At 64.7% G+C, this 25,530-nt stretch overlaps 2 protein-coding genes across 2 annotated transcripts; both read right to left on the bottom strand.

The window, feature by feature from the left end:
* Nucleotides 1-254: 254 nt before the first annotated feature.
* Nucleotides 255-11,759, bottom strand: LOC311204639 (signal-induced proliferation-associated 1-like protein 3; the record flags this gene model as incomplete). The annotated part of the gene is made up of 12 exons (XM_084281039.1): nt 255-361; nt 1,472-1,590; nt 1,676-1,825; nt 1,939-2,184; nt 4,333-4,607; nt 5,422-5,998; nt 7,417-7,574; nt 7,698-7,801; nt 7,931-8,105; nt 8,730-8,918; nt 9,985-10,115; nt 10,382-11,759. Coding segments are annotated over 12 exons (3,609 nt in total), but the record flags the coding sequence as incomplete, so codon positions are not given.
* An 11,727-nt stretch (nt 11,760-23,486) lies between these two features.
* On the bottom strand, nt 23,487-25,272 carry MRPS12 (mitochondrial ribosomal protein S12). Its single transcript, XM_084281038.1, has 4 exons — nt 25,244-25,272; nt 24,162-24,289; nt 24,008-24,079; nt 23,487-23,888 (listed from the first exon to the last, which is right to left on the bottom strand). Exons 3-4 carry the CDS (start codon nt 24,054-24,056, stop codon nt 23,491-23,493), a joined length of 447 nt encoding a protein of 148 aa, XP_084137164.1. The 5' UTR covers nt 24,057-24,079; nt 24,162-24,289; nt 25,244-25,272; the 3' UTR covers nt 23,487-23,490.
* Between the last annotated feature and the right edge of the window lie 258 nt (nt 25,273-25,530).

Genomic DNA, 25,530 nt, shown 5'->3' with positions numbered 1-25,530 from the left:
GAAGCGGGGGAGGAAGCGGGGGAGGAAGCGGGGGAGGAAGCGGGGGAGGAAGCGGGGGAGGAAGCGGGGGAGGAAACGGGGGAGGAAACGGGGGAGGAAACGGGGGAGGAAGCGGGGGAGGAAACGGGGGAGGAAACGGGGGAGGAAGCGGGGGAGGAAGCGGGGGAGGAAGCGGGGGAGGAAAAGGGGAGGAAAAGGGGAGGAAAAGGGGGAGGAAAAGGGGGGGGTGTTTTTGGGGTGCAGCAGCCCCTCACCTTGGGGTGGCGGCTGGGGGAGTCCTTGCCCGTGGGCTCCTGCCTGCCGGGGCGCTTGCTGCCGCCGCCCGGTAACCGGGACTGCGCCGGGACGTGCCACAGCGGCTCTGGAACGAGTCCCCACCGCAGGGTGTCACTGGAGAGGGACTGGGACCAGCCCCGGAGGGACTGGGAGCATCCCAGTAGGGACTGGGACCAGCCCCAGAGGGACTGGGAGCATCCCTGAGGGACTGGGAGCATCCCTGGAGGGACTGGGAGCACCCCTGGAGGGACTGGGACCAGCCCCAGAAGGACTGGGAGCATCCCTGAGGGACTGGGAGCATCCATATGGGACCAGGAGTATCCCTGGAGAGACCATGGGCAGCCCAGTAGGGACTGGGACCAGCTCTGGAGGGACCAGGAGCAGCCCTGGAGGGACCATAGGCATCCCAGTAGGGACTGGGAGCATCTATACGGGACGAGGAGCATCCCAGTAGGGACTGGGAGCATCTGTACGGGTCCAGGAGCATCCCAGTAAGGACTGGGAGCATCCCTGGAGGGACTGGGAACATCCCTGGAGGGACCGAGAGCAGCCCTGGAGGGACCAGGAGCATCTCTGGAAGGACCACAGGCATCCCAGTAGGGACTGGGAGCATCTGTATGGAACCAGGAGCATCCCAGTAGGGATTGGGAGCATGCCGGTAGGGACTGGGAGCAGCCCTGGAGGGACCAGGAGCATCTCTGGAAGGACCACAGGCATCCCAGTAGGGACTGGGAGCATCTGTATGGAACCAGGAGCATCCCAGTAGGGATTGGGAGCATCCACACAGGACAAGGAGTATCCCAGTAGGGACTGGGAGCATCCCTGGAGGGACTGGGAGCATACATACAGGACAAGGAGTATCCCAGTAGGGACTGGGAGCAACCCAGTAGGGACTGGGAGCATACATACAGGACAAGGAGTATCCCAGTGGGGACTGGGAGCATCTGTACGGGACCAGGAGCATCCCAGTAAGGACTGGGAGCATCTGTATGGGACCAGGAGCATCCCTGGAGGGACCACAGGCATCCCAGTAGGGACTGGGAGCATCTGTACAGGACCAGGAGCATCTGTACGGGACCAGGAGCATCCCAGTAGGGACCGGGAGCATCCCTGGAGGGACCGGGAGCATCCACCTGGGACCACAGGCATCCCCCCCACCCCCCAAGCCCCCTGGGGGCGGGTGGGCGCCGCGTACCCGCTCGGTGCCGCTCCATGGTGCCCTCGTGGCTGCTGAGCCCCCCGCACGAGGAGTCGCCGCTGGAGGGGCCGTCGTGCGGCTCCAGGGGCAGCGCCGGCCGCTGCTGAGCCCCGTACCTGCCAAAGAGGGGGTCAGCTCTTTAACCCCCCCCCCAAAAAACACCCCTGGGACCCCCGAAAGGTGCCCCTGACCAGCACCCACCGCTCAGGTGAGGGTTTGTAGCGGGCGTAGGCGGCGGCGCCGGCGCCCGGCGCCGAGAAGCTGCCGGAAGGTTGGCGGTACGGCTGAGCCCTCTCCGTCCCCGCCGGCGAGGATGAGGTGGGGTGTGGGGTTTCGGGGAAGCTGACGGGCCTGGGGTGGGGGGGAAAAGGGGGTGTGATGGCTCCCCGGAGGAGGAGGAAGGGGCCGCACGCCGCGGGGTCGGAGCCGGCTGCGTCGCCGCGTCCCTCCATCCTCATCCTCACCTCTTGCCGTGCGCCGGCTGCGGGTCCCGGTAGGACACGTGGGGTGGTTTGGTGGTTCTCCCCACGGTGTGGCCCGGGGGGGTTGGCTCAGCCCCCCATTTCCCCCCTGGGCTGGTGTTGTGCGAGGCGGGGCCGCTCCACTGCCAGCCGGCGTTGCTGCGGTACGGCGGCCGGTATCCCGCCGGTAGCGTCTCCGGGTCCCCCTTGGGCTGCTCCGTGTTCAGCTCCAAGGACTCAGCCCAGCCCCTGGGAAACCACTCGGTGACCAAATGGCACCAGGGGGGTTGTTGAACCCAACCCAGCCCCTGGGAAACCACCCAGTGACCAAACGGCACCAGAGGGGTTGTTGAACCCAACCCAGCCCCTGGAAACCACCCCATGACCGAACAGCACCGGGGTGGGGGGTTTAACCCAGCCCCAGCCCCTGGGAAACCACCTGGTGACCAAATGGCACCAGGAGGGGGGTTTAACCCAGCCCCTGGGAAACCTCCTGGTGACCAAACGGCACCGGGGGGGTTGTTGAACCCAACCCAGCCCCTGGAAACCACCCAGTGCCCAAACGGCACCGGGGTTGGGGGGGGTTTAACCCAGCCCCAGCCCCTGGGAAACCACCCGGTGCCCAAATGGCACCAGGGGGGGTTGTTGAACCCAACCCAGCCCCTGGAAACCACCCCATGACCGAACAGCACCGGGGTGGGGGGTTTAACCCAGCCCCAGCCCCTGGGAAACCACCCGGTGCCCAAATGGCACCAGGGGGGGTTGTTGAACCCAACCCAGCCCCTGGAAACCACCCGGTGCCCGAACAGCACCTGGGGGGTTGTAGAACCCAACCCAGCCCCTGGGAAACCTCCTGGTGACCAAACGGTACCAGGGGGGTTGTTGAACCCAACCCAGCCCCTGGGAAACCTCCTGGTGACCAAACGGTACCAGGGGGGTTGTTGAACCCAACCCAGCCCCTGGGAAACCACCCGGTGACCAAATGGCACCGGGATCGGGGGGGATTTAACCCAGCCCCAGCCCCTGGGAAACCACCCAGTGCCCAAACGGCACCAGGGGGGGTTGTTGAACCCAACCCAGCCCCTGGGAAACCTCCTGGTGACCAAACGGCACCAGGGGGGTTGTAGAACCCAACCCAGCCCCTGGGAAACCACCCGGTGACCAAATGGCACCGGGATCGGGGGGGATTTAACCCAGCCCCAGCCCCTGGGAAACCACCCAGTGCCCAAACGGCACCAGGGGGGGTTGTTGAACCCAACCCAGCCCCTGGAAAACCTCCTGGTGCCCAAACGGCACCAGGGGGGGTTGTTGAACCCAACCCAGCCCCTGGAAACCTCCCGGTGACCAAACGGCACCGGTGTTGGGGGGTTTAACTCAACCCAGCCCCTGGGAGACCACCCAGTGACCAAATGGCACCAGGAGGGGGGTTTAACCCAGCCCCTGGGAAACCTCCTGGTGACCAAACGGCACCAGGGGGGGTTGTTGAACCCAACCCAGCCCCTGGGAAACCTCCTGGTGACCAAACGGCACCGGGGGGGTTGTTGAACCCAACCCAGCCCCTGGAAACCACCCAGTGCCCAAACGGCACCGGGGTTGGGGGGGGTTTAACCCAGCCCCAGCCCCTGGGAAACCACCCGGTGCCCAAATGGCACCAGGGGGGGTTGTTGAACCCAACCCAGCCCCTGGAAACCACCCGGTGCCCGAACAGCACCTGGGGGGTTGTAGAACCCAACCCAGCCCCTGGGAAACCTCCTGGTGACCAAACGGTACCAGGGGGGTTGTTGAACCCAACCCAGCCCCTGGGAAACCTCCTGGTGACCAAACGGTACCAGGGGGGTTGTTGAACCCAACCCAGCCCCTGGGAAACCACCCGGTGACCAAATGGCACCGGGATCGGGGGGGATTTAACCCAGCCCCAGCCCCTGGGAAACCACCCAGTGCCCAAACGGCACCAGGGGGGGTTGTTGAACCCAACCCAGCCCCTGGGAAACCTCCTGGTGACCAAACGGCACCAGGGGGGTTGTAGAACCCAACCCAGCCCCTGGAAACCTCCCGGTGACCAAACGGCACCAGGGGGGTTGTTGAACCCAACCCAGCCCCAGCTCCCCGGTGACCAAACTGCACCGGGGTGAAGGGGGGGGTTTAACCCAGCCCCAGCCCCTGAGATACCACCCAGTGACCAAATGGCACCTGGGGGGTTGATGAACCCAACCCAGCCCCTGGAAACCTCCCGGTGACCAAACGGCACCAGGGGGGGTTGTTGAACCCAACCCAGCCCCAGCTCCCCGGTGAGGCGGCGCCTTCGTTAGCGGTGCGACCACTAACGAGCCCGTCTCCCCTCCCCCAGCCTGGCTCAGAGGGGAAAGAAGGGGGGTAGTGGGGGGGTTAAGGACCCACCTGCGAGGGGCCCCGTCCTCGTGGGGGGGGATGATGACCACCTTGACGGTGACGGAGGTGCGGAGCAGGTCGATCATCTGCTCGTGGCTGAGGGTGACCACGGCCACCTTGCAGATCTCCACCAGGCGGCTGCCCTGGCGCAGCCCGGCCTGCCAGGCGAAGCCGTAGTCCTCCACCTCGGCCACGGTGCCGTCGTACTTCACGTGGAAACCCAGCTGGCCCAGCCCGTTCCGCCGCAGCGTCATGTCCACCGTCTCGCAGCCCTCGGTCATCACCTGGGGATGAGGGGGAGGGAGGGAGGGAGGGAGGAGAGAGGGAGGGAGGGAGGAGAGAGGGAGGGAGGGAGGAGAGAGGGAGGAGGGAGGAGAGAGGGAGGAGGGAGGAGAGAGGGAGGAGGGAGGAGAGAGGGAGGAGGGAGGGAGGAGAGAGGGAGGAGGGAGGGAGGAGAGAGGGAGGAGGGAGGGAGGAGGGAGGGAGGAGAGAGGGAGGAGGGAGGGAGGGAGGGAGGGAGGAGAGAGGGAGGAGGGAGGAGAGAGGGAGGAGGGAGGGAGGAGAGAGGGAGGAGGGAGGGAGGAGAGAGGGAGGAGGGAGGGAGGAGAGAGGGAGGAGGGAGGGAGGGAGGGAGGGAGGGAGGGAGGGAGGGAGGGAGGGAGGGAGGGGAGGGAGGGAGGGAGGGAGGAGGGAGGGAGGGAGGGAGGGAGGGAGGGAGGCGGGAAGGAGGGAGGGAGGGGAGGCGGAAAGGAAGGAGGGAGAAAAGGGAAGCAGGAAGGAAGGAGGGAGGGAGGAAAGGGAAGCAGGAGGGAGGGAGGGAGGGAGGCAGGAAGGAAGGAGGGAAGGCGGGAAGGCCAGAGGTCAGTGAGGTCACACCCCTCAAATCCTCTCCCCCCAACCCCAACCCACCACCATGTCCCACCAGACCCTCCCCCCCGCCCCCCCTCAACCATCACCCAGAGGGGCCGGTCCATCCCCCCCCAGAGGGGCCGGTCCATCCCCCCCAGCGGGGCCGGTCCATCCCCCCCAGCAGGGCCGGTCCATCCCCCCCAGCGGGGCTGGTCCATCCCCCCCCCCAGCGCTGAGCCAGCCCCTGACCTTCAACCTCTGCACGATCTCCCTGATGTCCTCGGGTCCCCCCTCTCCCGCCCGGACGCAGACGTGGTCCCCTCGGCCGTAGAAGATCTTGAGGGCGTCGGCGTCGGCGGTCCAGCCGATGACGTCGCCGCAGAAGCAGTTGAACACCACTTCCTTGGCCCCCAGGTCCAGCAGCACCAGGAACTCGTTGGAGATCCCCAAGGCGCAGGGGATCTCCACCCCGCGGGCGAAGTCCTGGGCGCGGAGGCGCCAGGCGATGGCCCCGGCGCTGTGCTGCTCGGCCCCGGCGCGGGCTTTGGTTTTCTCTTTCCTTTTGGAAGCCAAGGAGATGAGGTTGAACTTGGGGCCCGAGTCGATGGGGGTGCCGGTGACGCAGTTCTCGGCCAGGTCGCGCAGGTACTCGCGGCGCGTCCGCGTGGCCATGGCGCGGAACTTGGCCGACTTGTGGGCGGCGTTCTCGGCGTTGATGGCCTTGGCCAGCAGGAAGTCGCGGAAGACGTGGGACTTGCGGAAGGTGACGCCGTTGGGGATGGGGGGGCCGAAGGGGGGGACGTCTTTGGACCGGGTGACGGCCACGCTTGGGGGGGAAAATGAGGATTTGGGGGTTGTGTTACTCCAGGGTAGAGGAATCGGGGGGAATCCAGAGAATCACGGGGTTGGGAGGGACCAGAAGAGCTCGTGGGGTGTCACCCGCTGCCCAAGCAGGGTCCCTGGGACAGGGGCTGGGATATCCCCAGAGAAGGAGGCTCCACACCCCCCTGGGCAGCCTGGCCCAGGGTTCCCTCAGCCTCACTGGGAGGAAGTTCTTCCCCAGATTGGTGGGGAACTCCAACTTGAGCCCATCGCCCCTTGTCGCGTCCCCAACTTGAGCCCCATCACCCCTTGTCCTGTCCCCAACTTGAGCCCATCGCCCCTTGTCCTGTCCTCAACTTGAGCCCATCACCCCTTGTCCTGTCCCCAACTTGAGCCCATCGCCCCTTGTCCTGTCCCCAACTTGAGCCCATCAACCCTTGTCCTGTCCCCAACTTGAGCCCATCAACCCTTGTCCTGTCCCCAACTTGAGCCCATCGCCCCTTGTCCTGTCCTCAACTTGAGCCCATCGCCCCTTGTCCTGTCCCCAACTTGAGCCCATCGCCCCTTGTCCCGTCCCCAACTTGAGCCCATCGCCCCTTGTCCCGTCCCCAACTTGAGCCCATCGCCCCTTGTCCTGTCCCCAGCTTGAGCCCATCAACCCTTGTCCTGTCCCCAACTTGAGCCCATCAACCCTTGTCCTGTCCCCAACTTGAGCCCATCGCCCCTTGTCCTGTCCCCACAGCCACTGAGAAGAGGCTGGACACATCCCTCTGTGTCCCACCCTTCAGCTCTTGATCCCCATTGATCAGATCCCCTCTTAACCTTCTTCTCTCCAGGCTGAACAGCCCCAGCTCCCTCAGCCTTTCCTCCCAGGGGAGATGCTCCAGGCCCTTCAGCATCTCCACACCCTCCTCTGGACTCTCTCCAGGAGATCCCTGTCCCTTTCATCCCAGGGAGCCCAGAACTGGACACAACACTCCAGGTGGGGCCTGAGCAGGGCAGAGCAGAGGGGAGGATCCCCTCCTGTCACCTGCTGCCCACACTCCTCCTGATGCTCCCAGGATCCCACTGGCCTCCTTGGGCACACTGCTGGCTCGTGGCCACCCCGTCACCCAGCAGGACCCCCAGGTCCTTCTCCACCAGCTCCTCATCCCCAGCCTGTCCTGATCCCAGCAGTTATTCCCTCCCAGGGGCCAGACTCTCCACTTGCTTCTGTTGAACCTCATCTGGTCTCTCCCTGCCCAGCTCTCCAGCCTGACCAGGTCTCACTCAGGACACAGTGTTCCTGCCTGTCACCCACTCCTCCCAGCTCTGGAGCATCAGGTACTGGCTGAGGGTGGACGCTGCTCCCTCATCACTGGAGATATTCAACAGTTCTGGACCCGACACCAAGCCCTGGGTGGGCTGAGCCAGGGGTCTCACCTGTAGGAGACGCTGTCGGTGCAGGGGTTGTGGGCGCGGACGATGATGAAGACGTGCTGGAAGTGGGAGCGGATGTTCTGGGGGGTGAAGGGCAGCGCCCCGGGCTCTTGGAAGATGATGGTGACGATGTCGTTGCCGATGTGCCTCTTCCTCAGGAGCTGCAGGAACCAGGGAGGAGCAGGGGGGCGTGGGGGTGGGGTTGGGTGGGTCCTTAAAGGCTGGGGGAAGGCTGGAGAAGCCCAGCCCGGCGCGGGGTTGCAGCCAGGGGGTGGGGGTGGTACCTGCTGGCGGTTGTTGGGGGTGTAGGGGAGCATGGTGGAGACGTGGAACATGATCTCATAGTCCTGGTAGGTGGTGTAGAGCGAGTGGGTGCCCGTGGAGTCGGCTGTGGGGAGGGGAAGAGACGAGGTGGTGGGGTGAGGAGGGGTGGGTGGGGGTCTCCAGGGTGTGTGTGGGGTCTCCAGGGTGGGTGGGGGTCTCCAGGGTTGGGGGGGGGTCTCCTCCCAGCACTCACTCTTGGTGTCCAGCTGGGCAGCGTACTTGCTGAAGGATTTCAGGCAGACCTTCTCCCCCAGCAGGGACAGGAACTCCTCCAAGGGGGGCCCGGCCTCCTCGTTGTTGTACATCTCCTCCTCCGAGCTCTGCCCGGCTTTGCAGTACAGGATCCCCACCTTGTGCCTCCGGCAGAGCTGGGGGGAGGAAGAGGATGGAGGGAGGGAGGGAGGGGGGAGGGAGGGAGGGAGGGGGGAGGGAGGGGGGGAAGGAGGGAGGGAGGGAGGGAAGGGAGGGAAGGGAGGGAAGGGAGGGAAGGGAGGGAAGGGAGGGAAGGAAGGGAAGGGAGGGAGGGAGGGAGGGAGGGAGGGAGGGAGGGAGGGAGGGAGGGAGGGAGGGAGGGAGGGAGGGAGGGAGGGAGGGAGGGAGGGAGGGAGGGAGGGAGGGAGGGAGGGAGGATGGAGGGAGGATGGAGGGAGGGGGGAAGGAGGGAGGGGAGGAGGGAGGGGAGGAGGGAGGGGAGGACGAGGATGAAGGGGGGAGGGGAGGATGAGGATGAAGGGGGAAGGAGGGAGGGGCGGATGAAGGGGGAAGGAGGGAGGGGCGGATGAAGGGGGAAGGAGGGAGGGGCGGATGAAGGGGGAAGGAGGGAGGGGAGGATGAAGGGGGAAGGAGGGAGGGGAGGATGAAGGGGGAAGGAGGGAGGGGAGGATGAAGGGGGAAGGAGGGAGGGGAGGATGAAGGGGAAGGAGGGAGGGGAGGATGAAGGGGGAAGGGAGGAGGAGGAGGGGGGAGGGTCTCGCCCCACGTCCCCAGCTCACCCCCTGCTCGTCCAGCTTGAGCAGCTGGTCGGTGACCTTGGGGGTGCTGAGGGCCAGGCGCAGACACTGGATGTTGAGCTCGGGCACCACGTACTCCAGGGCGTCCCGCAGGGGGAGACCCCGCAGCGTCCCCGCCTTGGTGGCCGTGGGGGTGGCGTCCTCCAGGATGGAGCCGCGCAGGGTGACCAGCTGGGAGGGACACGGGGTCAGGGGGAGGGAGCCGAGAGGGAGGGAGGGAGCCAAGAGGGAGAGGGAGGGAGCAAAGAGGGAGGGAGCCAAGAGGGAGGGAGAGAGGGAGGGAGCCAAGAGGGAGGGAGGGAGCCAAGAGGGAGAGGGAGGGAGCAAAGAGGGAGAGGGAGGGAGCAAAGAGGGAGAGGGAGGGAGCAAAGAGGGAGAGGGAGGGAGCAAAGAGGGAGAGGGAGGGAGCAAAGAGGGAGAGGGAGGGAGCAAAGAGGGAGAGGGAGGGAGCAAAGAGGGAGGGAGGGAGCAAAGAGGGAGGGAGGGAGCAAGGAGGGAGCCAAGAAGGAGGGAGGGAGCAAGGAGGGAGCCAAGAAGGAGGGAGGGAGCAAGGAGGGAGCCAAGAAGGAGGGAGGGAGCAAGGAGGGAGCCAAGAAGGAGGGGGAGAGGGAGGGAGGGAGAAAGCAAAGGGGAAGGAAGGGAGGGAGCCAAGAGGGAGGGAGGGAGCCAAGAGGGAGGGAGGGAGCCAAGAGGGAGGGAGGGAGGGAGCGAGGAGGGAGGGAGGGAGGAAGCGAGGAGGGAGGGAGGGAGGAAGCGAGGAGGGAGGGAGGGAGGAAGCGAGGAGGGAGGGAGGGAGGAAGCGAGGAGGGAGGGAGGGAGGGAGGGAGGGAGGGAGGGAGGGAGGGAGGGAGGGAGGGAGGAAGCGAGGAGGGAGGGAGGGAGGGAGGAAGCGAGGAGGGAGGGAGGGAGGGAGGAAGCGAGGAAGCAAGGAGGGAGGGAGGGAGGAAGCAAGGAGGGAGGGAGGGAGGAAGCAAGGAGGGAGGGAGGGAGGAAGCAAGGAGGGAGGGAGGAAGCCAAGGGGAAGGGAGGGAGGAAGCAAGGAGGGAGGGAGGGAGGAAGCAAGGAGGGAGGGAGGGAGGAAGCAAGGAGGGAGGGAGGGAGCCAAGAGGGAGGGAGGAAGCAAAGGGGAAGGGAGGGAGGACAGTGAAGCATCCAACGTTCCCTCTGCCAGGGGAGTTTCCCCCCCCCCACCCCCTCCCAGTTTGGCACTGGTTGACTGTCCCCCAGGGGCCGGTACCTCGCTGGTGCGGAAGATGATCCGGTACTGGTACTGGGGGCCGTGGTCCTTGTGGTCCTCCAGCTTCTCCCGCTTGATGCTGACGGCGACCGGGCCCAGCTTCTCATCCACCCCAAAGTAGTTCGAGTGCTCTGGAAGAGGAGGGGGAGGGGGGGGGGAGGGCAGTTTTTTGGGGAGGGGGGACAGTTTGGGGAGGGGGGATTATCCCTCCCAGGCCCCTAAAAGGCAGCGGGACGGAGCTGGGGGTACCCCAGCGATGGCCCCACCCTCTGGAGGGAGGATTTTGGGGAGGGGGGAGGCTTTTGGAGCGGGTTGTACCCCTTTTTTGGGGAGCAGGGAGGAGCTTGGGGGGCGCCCACCCCCCCAAAAACACCCAGGGAGGGGGGGAAACACCCACCTTTGCCGTGGAAATGGTCCCGGTAGTAGCGGGCGCCCAGGTCCACGTGCTCCACGCTGTAGTGCTTGAGGCGGTTGGGGTTCCTCTGGAGCTCTTTGGGGACCTCCAACACCGAGACCCCGGCGTTGGTGGGTCGCAGGTCGAGGGTGGGTTCAAGGAAACCCCCTTCCTCAGCCACCGGGACCCCCGGGGACCCCGCGGAGGCTCTGGAGAAGCTGACGTTGCGTTCGGCGCCGCCGCCGATCTCGTTGCGGAAGTGGGGGCAGCTGAGGAGCAGCTCGTTGCTGGTGTTGTCCCCCGGGTCGTGCTCCAGGTTCTCCTTGGAGTTGAGATCCTCGGTGCTGGCGAACGCCGGGTCCGACCCGCCGAAACCCCCCAGGGCACGCGCCGTGGCGGCCGAGGCGGCCGAAGCGCCGGTGGTGGTGTTGCGGCGCTGGGCGACGGCGGCGCGGCTGGCGGCGGCGGCGTTGAGGTCGAAGAGCATGCTCTGCACGTCGTAGTGGGCGAAGCTCTTCTGGCACACCCACGCCTTGCCCGGCTCCGGCGCTCGCGGCTCATCCGCCTCCTTCCCCGTTTCCCCCTCGTTCCGGCCGCTCCGGAGCTTCTTGAAGATGGATTCGGCGCCGGTGTCGGCTTTGGGGTACCTCCTGCGGGGCTTCTCTTTAGGTTGGGGGGTCGGTTCGTCCCGGGTTCCGTTCCGACCGTCCGGTTTGATCCCGGGGTATGATCCCGGTGGGAATCCGGCGTCTCCCAGCCGCTCCGGGGTAGCGGCTCTCCGGTCGGGCTTCCTGGTGCGGAACTCGTTGAGCATGTCGAAGAAGCTCTGCTCGGAGATGCCCTGCACGTCGATGGAGGAGGTGCTGCCGTACTCCCGGAACAGCCCGGCTCCTCCTCCCAGTTTCAGCCCCCGCGGATCCGCCGGCTCCTCCGGGTCGCATTCGCTCAGCGTCACCTCGCTGCTGCTCCGGTGCCGAAGCGGCGCCAACCCCCTGGCCGGGGAACGAGGGGGCCACCCCTCCTGGAACTCCACGTCCTTGGAGCGCCGCCGCGCCAGGCGGTGAAGGGCTTTGAAGCCCGAAACGCCGGTGAGGGGTTGCTGCCCGCCGGGGATGCTCCGGCTGGAAGCGGCGTCCCGGTTAACCGCCGCGTCCCGGCACGGCCCGGGGCCGGCTGGGGGCTCCTTGGCGGTGTCCCTCTTAGGGGGCCAGTCGGCGATGCGGGCGCGCACCCCCATTTTGGGCACGGCGGGGGTGGTGGGTGCCAGGCGCGGGGGTTCCGTCCCCGCCGTCGGCACGCTGCCATTCTGAGCCCAGAAGGCCGGCGGGCAGCCTTCGGAATCGGCGCCGTCGTGCCGCTGGGAACGGAGGTGGGAGCTCATGGTCCGGCGACGGAACCGAGCCGGGGCAGGGGGACGGAGCCGCTCATCGCCGCCGGCGCGCCGGGATGGCGTCGCTCGCTGCCGCCCCGCTGCCGGCCAGGGAGAGCCGAGGGAGGAGCGCGGGCCGGCAGCGCCTCTGCCGCATGGCTGGCGCCGGCGCCGGCGCTCACGCCGGGCGCGGAGCCGCCTCCATCCTGCAGAGAGGAAGAAGAGGAGAAGGTCAGAGGAGGAAGGAAACGCCGCGGGGTTGTTTCCGGGGGGGAATGATGGTGACATCCCGGCAATGGCGCCGGTGCTGCTTCCAACTCCAGCCCGAAACTCGTTCCCCTTGTCCCACCATAACGGGCCCCGGCCCCACGAGCGCCAGGATCCCACCAGGGATCCACCAGGAGCTGCTCTCCGGGCCCACCAACCCCAAACCCTCCCAGCAGAGGGGTTCCAGCCCCCTCTGATCATCCCCACTGAGGCTTCTGGGGTGATCTTGAACTACGTTGGGTTGTATCCATTGAGGTGGTCTGGAACCACGTTGAGTTGTATCCACTGAGGTTCCTCAGGGGGTCTTGAGCCACATTGGGTTGTATCCATTGAGGTGGTCTGGACTACGTTGGGTTGTATCCACTGAGGTTCCTCAGGGGGTCTTGAACCACGTTGGGTTGTATCCACTGAGGTTCCTCAGGGGGTCTTGAGCCAAGTTGAGTTGTATCCATTGAGGTTCCTCAAAGGGTCTTAACCCACGGTGGGTTGTATCCATTGGGGTTCCTCAGGGGGTCTTGAACCACGTTGGGTTGTATCCCTTGAGGTGCTCTGGAACCACGTTGAGTTGTATCCACTGAGGTTCCTCAGGGGGTCTTGAGCCACGTTGGGTTGTATCCATTGAGGTTCCTCAGGGGGTCTTGACCCATGTTGGGTTGTATCCACTGAGGTGGTCTGGAACCTCGCTGGGTTGTATCCCTTGAGGTGCTCTGGAACCTCGTTGAGTTGTATCCATTGAAGTGGTCTGGAACCACATTGAGTTGTATCCACTGAGGCTCCTCAGGGAGTCTTGAACCACGTTGAGTTGTATCCATTGGGGTTCCTCAGGGGGTCTTGACCCACGTTGGGTTGTATCCCTTGAGGTGCTCTGGACTACGTTGGGTTGTATCCCTTGAGGCTCCTCAGGCCTCGCCGGCTGTTGATCCGTCTCCGTCGGCGTCACCCGGCGCTACCGAAATCCCCGCTAATCGCCCCGCTCTGGCATCTGTTCCCAGGGGCTGTTAAACCAACACCTGAAGCCTTAATTAAGCGCAGCCTAACGAGCGGGGAGCGGGTGTTCCTGGAGGAGCGGTGGAGGAACACCCTGTGCCGGGCAGGAACGGGTGGGAGGAGGATGAGGAGGATGAGGAGGATGCTGCTGCTTTTCCAGCCCATCCTGAGCCCGAGGGAGGAGAATTCCAGGATCCCGGATTTGGAATAATCCCCCTTAATCCCCTCCCAACAGCCCCCGACTGACGCGCCGGAGCTCCCGGGATGCTCCTCCCTCATCCCCCCCCTTCCCAAAACCAAAGGATGGGGAAGCACCAACACCCAGCCCAGGGGGGGATTTGGGGAGGGGGAATCGATCCATGAGGGAATCTCCTTAAGGAAGGACCCCCCCCACACCCCCTCCTCCCTAAACAAGAGCAGCCCCTGAGCCTGGGAGATTAATTAGTGTTAATTTGGGCTATTGGCTGCGCCGGGACGAGCCGGCGGCACCGGGAAGAACCCCGGCACCCCCCTTCCCCCCCCTTTCCCCCCCCAAATCCTCCTACAGGATCCTGAGGCTCGTTAATTTGGGGTAATTAAGCAGGGAAAAGGCTCAAAGGGCCCCCCCTCCCCCCAAAATCAATCCTTTTTCCCCAAAATGGGGTTTTTCAGCCCAATCCCAGAGCCGCAGCTGGGACGCGCCCCAGGCCCAGCCCATCCCAGCTAACGAGGGAGGGGGAAGGGAGGGAGGTTTTAATTATTAACCAGGGGCTCTTGATAAATTAAGAGCTGATGAGTTTTAACTCTTCCCCAGCCAGGGAGGGAGCCCCATCCCTAATTAAAAGGGGTAACGAGGAGCCTCCTGGCTGAGCCCCGAAACCACCTGGGAATCACCCCAAAATTCAGGGGCTCCTTGCCAAGAGGTGCCCCCCCCCACCTCCAACTCCCCCCCCACCCCAGGAAAGGATCGATCCAGGGATCAATGGATCGATCAATCGATCATCCCACGAGCCTCCCGGGATCAATCAGGGATCAATCAATCAGGGATGGATCAATCAGGGGGAGCAATGGGGTCAGGGACGCACCGGAGTCCAACATCCACATCCAGCCAGGACTAAACCCAACCCAGCCAAGAAATTAGCAGAGTAATTAAGCCAAGAGGTGCTTAATTAAAGGCTGATTAAAGCCAAATGATCCCTGATCCCATTTTCTGGGGGGTAATGAGGGAAAAGTGGGGGGGGAGGGGGAAGGGGAAAGGGGATAACCCGCCCGATCCCGGAGCAAATCCATCTCCCGGCGCTTTCTACCTGACGAAGGCAGCCTTAATTAACACTAATTAACTGAAAAGCTCCTTTCAACACAGCCACAACCACCCAACAGATTCCTACTTGCCCGGCGCTCCCCAGGGCAACGCTCCCAGGTGGAGATCCCAGGGATCCTGGGGATGGGACTGACCAGAACACCGGGATATTTGGGTTAATTATTACCCAAACCAGGCAGCTCGTTAAGCAGCTCGTTAAGCCCGGCCCCGCCCTGTGGAATCCCTCCCGTTCCCCCTGGATTTGGCCCCGTTCCCCAGTTCCATTCCCATTTCTTCCTCCTCCTCCTCCTCCTCCTGTGCCAGGGCTGGTTGGGGGAGGCGTCGGGGGAGGCGTAATCCTGGCCCGGAGGGATCGGCGGGATCCGCGGCCGGGAGGAAGAGGAGGGAGGAAGAGGAGGGAGGAAGAGGAGGGAGGAAGAGGAGGGAGGAAGAGGAGGGAGGAAGAGGAGGGAGGAAGAGGAGGGAGGAAGAGGAGGGAGGAAGAGGAGGGAGGAAGAGGAGGGAGGAAGAGGAGGGAGGAAGAGGAGGGAGGAAGAGGAGGGAGGAAGAGCGCCTTCCCGATGAAGAGGAGGGACCAGGAGCTCCTCAGTGATGAAGAGGAGGGACCAGGAGCTCCTCAGTGATGAAGAGGAGGGACCAGGAGCTCCTCAGTGATGAAGAGGAGGGACCAGGAGCTCCTCAGTGATGAAGAGGAGGGACCAGGAGGTCCTCAGTGATGAAGAGGAGGGACCAGGAGGTCCTCGGTGATGAAGAGGAAGGACCAGGAGGTCCTCGGTGATGAAGAGGAGGGACCAGGAGCTCCTCGGTGATGAAGAGGAAGGACCAGGAGGTCCTCGGTGATGAAGAGGAGGGACCAGGAGCTCCTCGGTGGTGAAGAGGAGGGACCAGGAGCTCCTCAGTGATGAAGAGGAAGGACCAGGAGGTCCTCAGTGATGAAGAGGAGGGACAGGAGCTCCTCGGTGATGAAGAGGAGGGACCAGGAGCTCCTTCCCGATGAAGAGGAGGGACAGGAGCTCCTCAGTGATGAAGAGGAAGGACCAGGAGGTCCTCAGTGATGAAGAGGAGGGACCAGGAGCTCCTCAGTGATGAAGAGGAAGGACCAGGAGCTCCTCGGTGATGAAGAGGAGGGACAGGAGCTCCTCGGTGATGAAGAGGAGGGACGGGAGCTCCTTACCAGAGAACAGGGTGAGGAAGAAGAGTCTCCTCCAGGGTTCCCAGTATCCTCTGGGTCCCAGATGAAGAATTCTGGGTTAAAAGGGAGAATCGGGAGGGATTCGGGGGGTTCCCACCTCAACCCCCCCCAGGGACCCACTGAAGAGCCTGGAAAGGGAGAGGAGAGGGGAGCAGTCACCAAACCCCCCCCAATCAGCCCAAATCCCCCCAAATCAACCCCAAAACCTGCTAAATCAACCCTAACCCCCCCCAAATCAACCCCAAAATCACCAATGAACCCCAACACCCTGCCCAATCAACCCCAAAACCTGCTAAATCAACCCTAACCCCCCCCAAATCAACCCCAAAACCCCCTCAAATCAACCCCAAAACCCCCAAATGAAACCCAAAATCCCCAATGAACCCCAAAACCCTCCCCAATCAACCCCAAAACCCCCTAAATCAACCCTAAAACCCCCAAATCAACCCAAAACCTGCTAAATCAACCCCAAAACCCCCAAATCAACCCAACACCCCCCAAATCAACCCAAAACCTGCTAAATCAACCCCAAACCCCCCAAATCAACCCCAAAGCCCCCCCAATCAACCCCAACCCCCCCTAAATCAACCCCAAACCCCCAAACCAACCCCAAAACCCTCCCCAATCAACCCCAAAACCCCCTAAATCAACCCCAACCCCCCCTAAATCAACCCCAAAACCCCCAAACCAACCCCAAAACCCTCCCCAATCAACCCCAAAACCCCCAAATCAACCCCAACCCCCCCTAAATCAACCCCAAACCCTCCCCAATCAACCCTAAAACCTGCTAAATCAACCCCAAAACCCCCAAATCAACCCCAAAACCTGCTAAATCAACCCCAAAACCCCCCTCACCTCGATCCTGAAACACAAACAACGGGGGAGAGCGACAAGCAGGGACGTGCCGGAGCCACCCCGGGTCTGTGTGTCCCCCCCCCCAGCACCTTTACCCCCCTTCCCCCCCCTCAAAATAAACCCAGAGGTGCCACCAGGCTCGTTACCAGCCAAACAATTAAGATAAATTAAGTATTTCAGGGGTGTAATTAATAAGGGGGGTGAGAGGGGTTGGGGAGGGGAGGCGATGGAGGGGGTCTCACCCCAAAATCTCTGCCCCCCACCCCCTTTTTCCCCCCCCTCCCAATTCCCAACTAACACCCCCCCCCCTCCAAACCCAGGGCGCTAACGAAGCTCCTCAATTAGCAGCGCTTCGTTAGCCAACAGCCTGGGCTCCGGCCTCACAAATAGGTCAGGACGAGGCAAGTTCAGCGCCGGGGGATTTAATTAAGGACCCAGAAAATTCAGGAGAAGGGAAGGAAGAGAAAAGCCCCAGGGAAGGGGGTGATCCCAGCTGAGAGGGGAGCAGGGTTGGGGTTTTGGGAAGGGGAGAGGGGGGATTGTGGTGTCTGCACCCCCCCCCATCTCCCCACAGAGTGTGGGGTGGGGATTTGGGGGACCCCAAACACCCCCCAACACCCCCCATCCCAGCCCCTCATCCTCTCTGGGCTTGTGTAATAGCTGAGGGGGGGGTTAATTGGGGTGGGGAGGAGGGTTTGTGAGGCTGGGGGAGGGGGCTTGGCTGTTAATTCCTGTTAATTACCATGAATTGTTATTAATTATCACCCCTCCCCCACAGAGTGTGGGGTGGGGATTTGGGGGACCCCAAACACCCCCCATCCCAGCCCCTCATCCTCTCTTAGCTTGTGTAATAGCTGAGGGGGGGGTTAATTGGGGTGGGGAGGAGGGTTTGTGAGGCTGGGGGAGGGGGCTTGGCTGTTAATTACCATGAATTCTTATTAATTATTACCCCGCCCACCTCCCCCCAGAGTGTGGGGTGGGGATTTGGGGGACCCCAAACACCCCCCATCCCAGCCCCTCATCCTCTCTGGGCTTGTGTAATAGCTGAGGGGGGGGTTAATTGGGGTGGGGAGGGTTTGTGAGGCTGGGGGAGGGGGCTTGGCTGTTAATTCCTGTTAATTACCATGAATTCTTATTAATTATCACCTCCCCCACAGAGTGTGGGGTGGGGATTTGGGGGACCCCAAACACCCCCCATCCCAGCCCCTCATCCTCTCTGGGTTTGTGTAATAGCTGAGGGGGGGTTAATTGGGGTGGGGAGGAGGGTTTGTGAGGCTGGGGGAGGGGGCTTGGCTGTTAATTCCTGTTAATTACCACGAATTCTTATTAATTACTAATTAATCACTAATTACCCCCCCTGGCAGAGCAGGGGCACAGCCAGAGGTCCTGCCGACGTGGCACCTGTTCCCCTCCCCTCCCGGTGCCAATTGGGGTTTAAACCCGGTTTGAAGGGAAGGAAAAGCCCTGGGGGGGGTTGTGGGGGGGGGCTCCTTCCTCCCCTCTGCCCCTCCTCTTCCTCCTCCTCCTCCTCCTCCCCCAGCCCCTCCCAGGCTCAACCAAATCCTGTTTATCCAGGGGACAAAGGGAATAATCCCGCCGGCGGCTGCGCCTGGACAACCTGGGCTGGGCTTGGGGAGGGGGCACAGAGTCACCCTGTTGGGGGGGGTTAACTTTAGGGGGGGTCTAGAGGGGGTTTGAGGGTGTTTTTTGCTGTTTTATAAAATATAATCCCATTAAACCCCTTTTTAAGGGGGATTCAGGAGGCGGAACTAAGTTGAACCTTAATACACCCAGGAGGAAACTCCTGTGGGGTGGGGTTGGGGTTGGGTGGGGGGGTGGGGTTGGGGTTGGGTGGGGGGTGTGGCTACCTTTGGTCTTGATTCCTCCCCCCCTAACCCCGTCCCCCCCCAATCCTCCTGGTTTCTCCAGCCCTGGTGCACCCCAAAATCTCCCCCTACCCCTTCCCCAAGCCCTGGGGGGGGAAAAGGGGGGAGCAGGGGTGGGGGGTGTTGAGGAGTTACCTGCAGTGAGTAAGGCAGCTGCAGCCCCTGGGATTTCGGGGTCCCCGGGCGAGCGCTGAGGGGGGAACAGAGGGAGGGTCAAGGGGGTACAGGGGGTCCCAACACCCCCCCACCCCCTCCCTTCCCATTATCTGCTCCCCACGGCAGGGGCTGGGGTGGAGCCTTCACGTTGCCCCCTGGCCAGAAACAGCCCCCACCCCCAAAATAAAGGGGTCTGGGATGGGGTTGGGGGGGCAGTGGCAGCTCTTCCCTCAGGGACCCCAACCCCTGTGAGGGGGTCTTCATGGGGCACCCCCAGGCATCATACCCCCCCCTCCCCCCACCCCAAGTCTCATAACCCCCCCAGGAGCCTCACAGCCCCCCACCCAATTCCCCACCCCCCACATTATGCCCCCCAGGCCCCATAAAGCTCCCCAGACCCCATACGGCCCCCTCAGCCCCCCCCCCAGGACCCCCCCCAGACCTTCCACCCCCTCAGGCCCCCCCCCCAGACCTCCCACCCCCTCAGCCCCCCCAGGCCCCCCCCAAGACCTCCCACCCCCTCAGCCCCCAAGCTTCAGGCCCCACACGCCCCCCTCAAGCCCCCCCAGGCCTCCCACCCCCTCAGGCCCCCCAGGCCCCACATGCCCCCCTCAAGCCCCCCCAGGCTTCAGGCCCCACACGCCCCCCTCAGGCCCCCCAGGCCTCCCACCCCCTCAGCCCCCCCAGGCCCCACCCACACCCCCCAGGCCTCCCACCCCTTCAGCCCCCAGGCTTCAGGCCCTACACGTCCCCCTCAAGGCCCCCCAGGCCTCCCACCCCCTCAGCCCCCAGGCCCCCCAGACCCCCACCCAAGCGCCACACGCCCCCTCAAGCCCCCCCCAGGCCTCCCGCCCCCTCAGCCCCCCAGGCCCCACACGCCCCGCCCAGCCCCCCCAGGCCCCACACGCCCCCCTCAAGCCCCCCCAGGCCTCCCAATTCCTCAGGCCCCCCAGGCCCCACACACCCCCCCCAGCCCCCCCAGGCCCCACACGCCCCCCCCAAACCTCCCACCCCCTCAGCCCCCCAGGCCCCCACCCTTCAGCCCCCACACGCCCCGCCCAGCCCCCCCGGGCCCCACACGCCCCCCAGCCCCCCCAGCCCCCCCCCCGCTCCCACCAGGCCTCAGGCCCGCCGTGGGAACTACAACTCCCGGCAGCGTCCCGCGGGGGGCAGGAAGCGGCGGGGGGGAAGAAACAGGGCGGCCTGCGGGGACCCTCCCGCCCGCTCCCACCAGGCCTCAAAACCCGTCCCGAAAAGGCCCCGAGCGCGGGGCCCGCCCTGACAGGAAGGCGGCGGCGGCAGCAGCACCCCCCCCTCCCCAACCGTCTCCCCCGGCGCCCCGGGGGAGACTGAGGCGGCGCGGGAAGGTCGCGGGGGGGTCTCTCACCCGGCGGCGCGCGGGCACGGGCCAATCCCGGGGCAGCCAGCGGCGCGAGAGCGGCACGCAGCCGGCGCGCGGCGGCGGCGGCGGCAGCGGCGGAGGGCGTGGCCTGGAGGGGAGGAGGGGCGTGGCCTGGAGTGGAGGGGGGCGTGGCCTGGAGAGGGAGGGGGCGTGGCCTGGCGGCAGGGCGCGCCCTCAAAGGGGAGGGGGCAGCGCCTCCGGCTGGGGGGCGTGGCCTGAGAGAAAAGGGGCGTGGCTTCATGGGACGGAGTGTGCTGGGGGCGTGGCTTTAAGATGGGCGTGGCCTAAGAGGGAGGGGGCGTGGCCTCAGGGAATGGGGTGTTTAGAGGAGGGGCGTGGCCTAAGGGGGGCGTGGTCTAAGAGAGGATGGGGCGTGGTCTGAGGGGGCTCAGGGCGTGTGCTTAGAGGGGAAGGGGCGTGGCCTCAGGACGGGGTGCTTAGAGGGGAAGGGGCGTGGTTTCAGAGGGGGCGTGGCCTAAGAGTCGAGGGGCGTGGCCTCGCGGAAGGCCCCGCCTCCCCGCCCAGTGGGTGTGGTTCCCGCTGTGTCCAATCAGCGGCGCGGATGGGGAAGGTCATTTGCATACGGGAGGGGGGAGGCGGTTCCCACAGGGGCTGGGGAAGCCCCGCCCACAACCGCTTCTGATTGGTCGTGAGGCTGAGGCTCATATGCATAAAGAGCGCGGGGAGGGGGGGGTCCTGTGGGATTGGGGTGATGGGGGGGGGGGGGGGGGGCAGCATCCAGCCTGGATAACCCCCCCTCCCCCCCTTAATTAAGCCTAATTACTGGGCTGTGTTTAATTAGGCGAGCACCCTAATTGGGTGAAGCTCAGCTGAGGGCAAAGCCGGGATTTACTGATCTCTGGGGGGGGACAAGGGGGACCCCGAAATATGTGGGGCACAAGGGGTGGGGTCCCCAGGGCAGTGGGGCTGTGAGGGGCTGGCACCACTTGTCCCCAGGAGGGCAGTGGGGGGGGGGAAAGCCCCCCTGCACCCCACTGCTGTAGGCTGAGCCTGCCCCACAGGGCTCCCCCTGCCCCACAGAGGCTCCACCTGACCCCCTCATCTCCCACCCCTTTGGTTTGGGGGCAATGAAGGCGCCCACCCCCCAGCTCCCCCCGTCCCATCACCCCACAACCTTCTCCTTCACTCCCCAACCACCTTTAATGGGGGCTCAGCCAACCAACACCCCCACCCTCCTCACCCCAAGCTCCATCCCACCACCACCACCACTCCACAACCTCCTCCTTCACCCCAACAACCTTTAATGGGGACTCAGTGACTCAACACCCCCACCTTCCTCACCCCAAGCTCCATCCCACCACCACTCCACAACCCCCAAACACCTTTAATGAGGGTTCAGCCGATCAACACCTACACACTCCTCACCCCAAGCTCCACCCCACCACCACCATCACTCCCCAATGACCTTTAATGGGGGTTCAGCCAACCAACACCCCCACCCTCCTCACCCCCCAAGGTCCATCCACCACCACCACCACTCCACAACCTCCTCCTTCACCCAACAACCTTTAATGGGGACTCAACCAACCAACACCCACACCCTCCTCACCCCAGGGTCCACCCCACCACCACCACCACTCCACAACCCCCAACGATCTTTAATGGGGGCTCAGCCAACCAACACCCACACACTCTTCATCCCAGGGTCCACCCCACCACCATCACCACCACTCCACAACCTCCTCCTTCACCCCAACAACCTTTAATGGGGACTCAGCGACTCAACACCCCCACCTTCCTCACCCCAAGCCCCATCCCACCACCACTCCACAACCTTCTCCTTCACCCCAACAACCTTTAATGGGGACTCAACCAACCAACACCCCCACCCTCCTCACCCAGGGTCCATCCCACCACCACCACCACTACACCCTCCTCACCCCAGGGTCCACCCCACCACCACCACCACTCCACAACCTCCTCCTTCACCCCAACAACCTTTAATTGGGGCTCAACCAACCAACACCCCCACCCTCCTCACCCCAAGCTCCATCCCACCACCACCATCACTCCCCCAACCACCTTTAATGGGGGCTCAGCCAACCAACACCCACACACTCTTCATCCCAGGGTCCACCCCACCACCACCACCACCACTCCACAACCTCCTCCTTCACCCCAACAACCTTTAATGGGGGTTCAGCCAACCAACACCCCCACCCTCCTCACCCCAAGCTCCATCCCACCACCATCACCACCACCACCATCACTCCACAACCTCCTCCTTCACCCCAACAACCTTTAATGGGGACTCAACCAACCAACACCCACACCCTCCTCACCCCAGGGTCCATCCCACCACCACCACCACTCCACAACCTCCTCCTTCACCCCAACAACCTTTAATTGGGGCTCAACCAACCAACACCCCCACCCTCCTCACCCCAAGCTCCATCCCACCACCACCATCACTCCCCCAACCACCTTTAATGGGGGCTCAGCCAACCAACACCCACACACTCTTCATCCCAGGGTCCACCCCACCACCACCACCACCACTCCACAACCTCCTCCTTCACCCCAACAACCTTTAATGGGGGTTCAGCCAACCAACACCCCCACCCTCCTCACCCCAAGGTCCATCCCACCACCACCACCACTCCACAACCTCCTCCTTCACCCCAACAACCTTTAATTGGGACTCAACCAACCAACACCCCCACCCTCCTCACCCCAAGCCCCATCCCACCACCACTCCACAACCTTCTCCTTCACCCCAACAACCTTTAATTGGGGCTCAGCCAACCAACACCCCCACCCTCCCCACCCCAAGCTCCATCCCACCACCACCACCACCACCACTACACACTCCTCACCCCAGGGTCCACCCCACCACCATCACCACTCCACAACCTTCTCCTTCACCCCAACAACCTTTAATTGGGGCTCAGCCAACCAACACCCACACACTCCTCACCCCAAGCTCCATCCCACCACCACCACCTTCTCCTTGACTCCCCCAACCACCTTTAATGGGGGCTCAGCCAACCAACACCCACACACTCTTCATCCCAGGATCCATCCCACCACCACCACTCCACAACCTTCTTCACTCCCCCCAACAACCTTTAATTGGGGCTCAGCCAATCAACACCCACACCCTCCTCACCCCAAGCTCCACCCCACCACCACCATCACTCCCCCAACGGCCTTTAATGGGGGCTCAGCCAACCAACACCCCCACACTCCTCACCACAGGGTCCATCCCACCACCACCATCACTCCCCCAACCACCTTTAATGGGGGTTCAGCCAACCAACACCCACACCCTCCTCACCCCAAGGACCATCACCCCACCACCATCACTCCCCCAATGACCTTTAATGGGGGTTCAGCCAACCAACACCCCCACCCTCCTCACCCCAAGCTCCATCCCACCACCACCACCACACACTCCTCACCCCAGGGTCCACCCCACCACCACCACTACACCCTCCTCACCCCAGGGTCCACCCCACCACCACCACCACTCCACAACCTCCTCCTTCACCCCAACAACCTTTAATGGGGACTCAACCAACCAACACCCCAACCCTCCTCACCCCAAGCTCCATCCCACCACCATCACCACCACCACCACCACTCCACAACCTCCTCCTTCACCCCAACAACCTTTAATGGGGACTGAACCAACCAACACCCCCACCCTCCTCACCCCAAGCCCCTTCCCACCCCCCTCACTTCTTCTTCTGGACGTGGGCACAGTCGTACTTGCCCCGCACGACGCACAACTTCACCCCGGGCAGGTCCTGGGTGCGCCCGCCCTGCACCAGCACCACGTGGTGCTCCTGGAGGTTGTGGCCCTCCCCGGGGATGAAGCACACGACCTCCCTGCCGGTGCTCAGCCGCACCCGGGCGCACTTGCGGTTGGCGGAGTTGGGCTTCTTGGGCTTGCGGATCAAGTTCTTGATCACCACCCCTTTGATCTGGGGGCGGCCGAACGTGGCTCCTAGTTTGGTGGGGGGTGGTTTGGGGCGGCCTTTGCGGTGCATCTGGTTCAGGGTGGCCATCCAGGAGGCTTGTTGGGGGGAGGAGGGGAAAGATCCAGTGGTGGGAGGGCGGAGAAGCCCGGCGGCTGTGGAGGGAGAGAGGGAGAAGGGAGTGGGGGAAGAAAGGGGTGAGCGGGCTTGGGGTGCCCCTGGGGTACTGGGAAGGGATGGGGAGTAGTGGGGAAGGATGAGGGGGGATGCTCACCGCAGCTGCGCAGAGAGGCTGCAGCCTTCAGGAGAGTGTGGAGAGGCATCCTCAGGGTCTGGAGCACGGAGACTGGGGGGCCTGGAGCACGGAGACCAGGGGGCCTGGAGAGCCAAGACCAGGGCTGGAGCACGGAGACTGGAGCACTGAGGACAGGGGCCTGGAGAGCCGAGACCAGGGCTGGAGCACGGAGACCGGGGCACTGAGGACAGGGAGGGCCTGGAGCATGGAGACCGGGGGGCCTGGAGAGCCAAGACAGGGCTGGAGCACGGAGACCGGGGCCTGGAGCATGGAGGACAGGGGCCTGGAGCACAGAGACAGGGGCCTGGGGCACGGAGACCTGGGGGGGGCCTGGAGCACGGAGACCAGGGGGCCTGGAGCACGGAGACCAGGGGCCTGGGGCATGGAGACCGGGGCCTGGAGCGCTGAGGACAGGGGCCTGGAGCACGGAGACTGGAGCACTGAGGACAGGGGGGGCCTGGAGCACGGAGACCGGGGCGGGGGGCCTGGGGCACCGAGACTGGGGGGGGGGCCTGGGGCGCCGAGACTGGGGGGGGGGCCTGGGGCGCCGAGACCGGGGGGGGGCCTGGGGCGCCGAGACCGGGGCACTGAGGACAGGGGGGGCCTGAAGCACGGAGACAGGGGCCTGGAGTACGGAGACCAGGGCGCTGAGGATGGGGGGGGCCCTGGAGCGCCGAGACCGGGGAGGGGGGGGGTCTGGAGCACCGAGACCGGAGGGGGGTGGGCTGGGGGGGCCTGGAGCACCGGGGACGGGGCGGGGGGGGGGGGCCTGGAGGGCCGAGGAAGGGGTGGGGGGGCCTGGAGCGGTGAGGACGGGGTGGGGGGGGCCTGGAGCGCCGAGGAAGGGGTGGGGGGGGCCTGGAGCGCCGAGGGGGTTTGGGGGGGGGGGGCCTGGAGCGCCGGGGACGGGGCGGGGGGGGGGGCCTGGAGGGCCGAGGAAGGGGTGGGGGGGGCCTGGAGCGCCGAGGAAGGGGTGGGGGGGGCCTGGAGCGGTGAGGACAGAGGCACCCGGAGCGCCGGGACCGGGGCCTGGACGCCGGGGCCTGGAGCACGGAGGCCGGGGGGGGCCTGGAGCACCGAGGAAGGGCTGGGGGGGGCCCGGAGCGCCGGGACCGGGGGTGGGGGGGGACACCCGGTTGGCGCTGCCGCCCCCCGGCTCGGTACCAGCCCCTCCCCGGCCCTGCAACCCCCCCAGCCCCGACCCCGGCCTCTCACCTCACCGCGCCGCCATCTTGCCCCCCCCGTTACCCGCCTCCCCCTCCCTCCCGCCCTTCCCCGTCCGCTGTCGCTGATTGGCCAGCGGCGACGCCCATCTCACGCTTCTCCCTCTCTGATTGGCCCGTTTCTTTACAGCGTGCACCCCGCCACCCAATGAGATCGCGCCTCCTCAGGCGTAGCCCCGCCCCTCGGGAAAAGGCGGGCGAAGGGGTTGGGCGGGGCGGGGCCCCGGATGTGAGGCGGGACCCGGATGTGAGGCGCTCGCAAGATGGCGGCGGCCCAGT

Source organism: Gallinula chloropus (genome assembly GCF_964237585.1).
Source record: "Gallinula chloropus genome assembly, contig: HAP1_SCAFFOLD_591, whole genome shotgun sequence".
Taxonomy (NCBI): domain Eukaryota; kingdom Metazoa; phylum Chordata; class Aves; order Gruiformes; family Rallidae; genus Gallinula; species Gallinula chloropus.
Note: the sequence above shows the minus strand (reverse complement) of the source record. Positions and strands in the feature narration are given on the sequence as shown.

Excerpts from the sequence above, each read along its gene's own strand:
- MRPS12 (XM_084281038.1), bottom strand. The coding sequence starts at position 24,056 with ATGCCTCTCCACACTCTCCTGAAGGCTGCAGCCTCTCTGCGCAGCTGC. Across the intron at positions 23,889-24,007 it reads AGCCTCTCTGCGCAGCTGCG|CCGCCGGGCTTCTCCGCCCT; the intron begins GTGAGCATCCCC and ends CTCCCTCCACAG.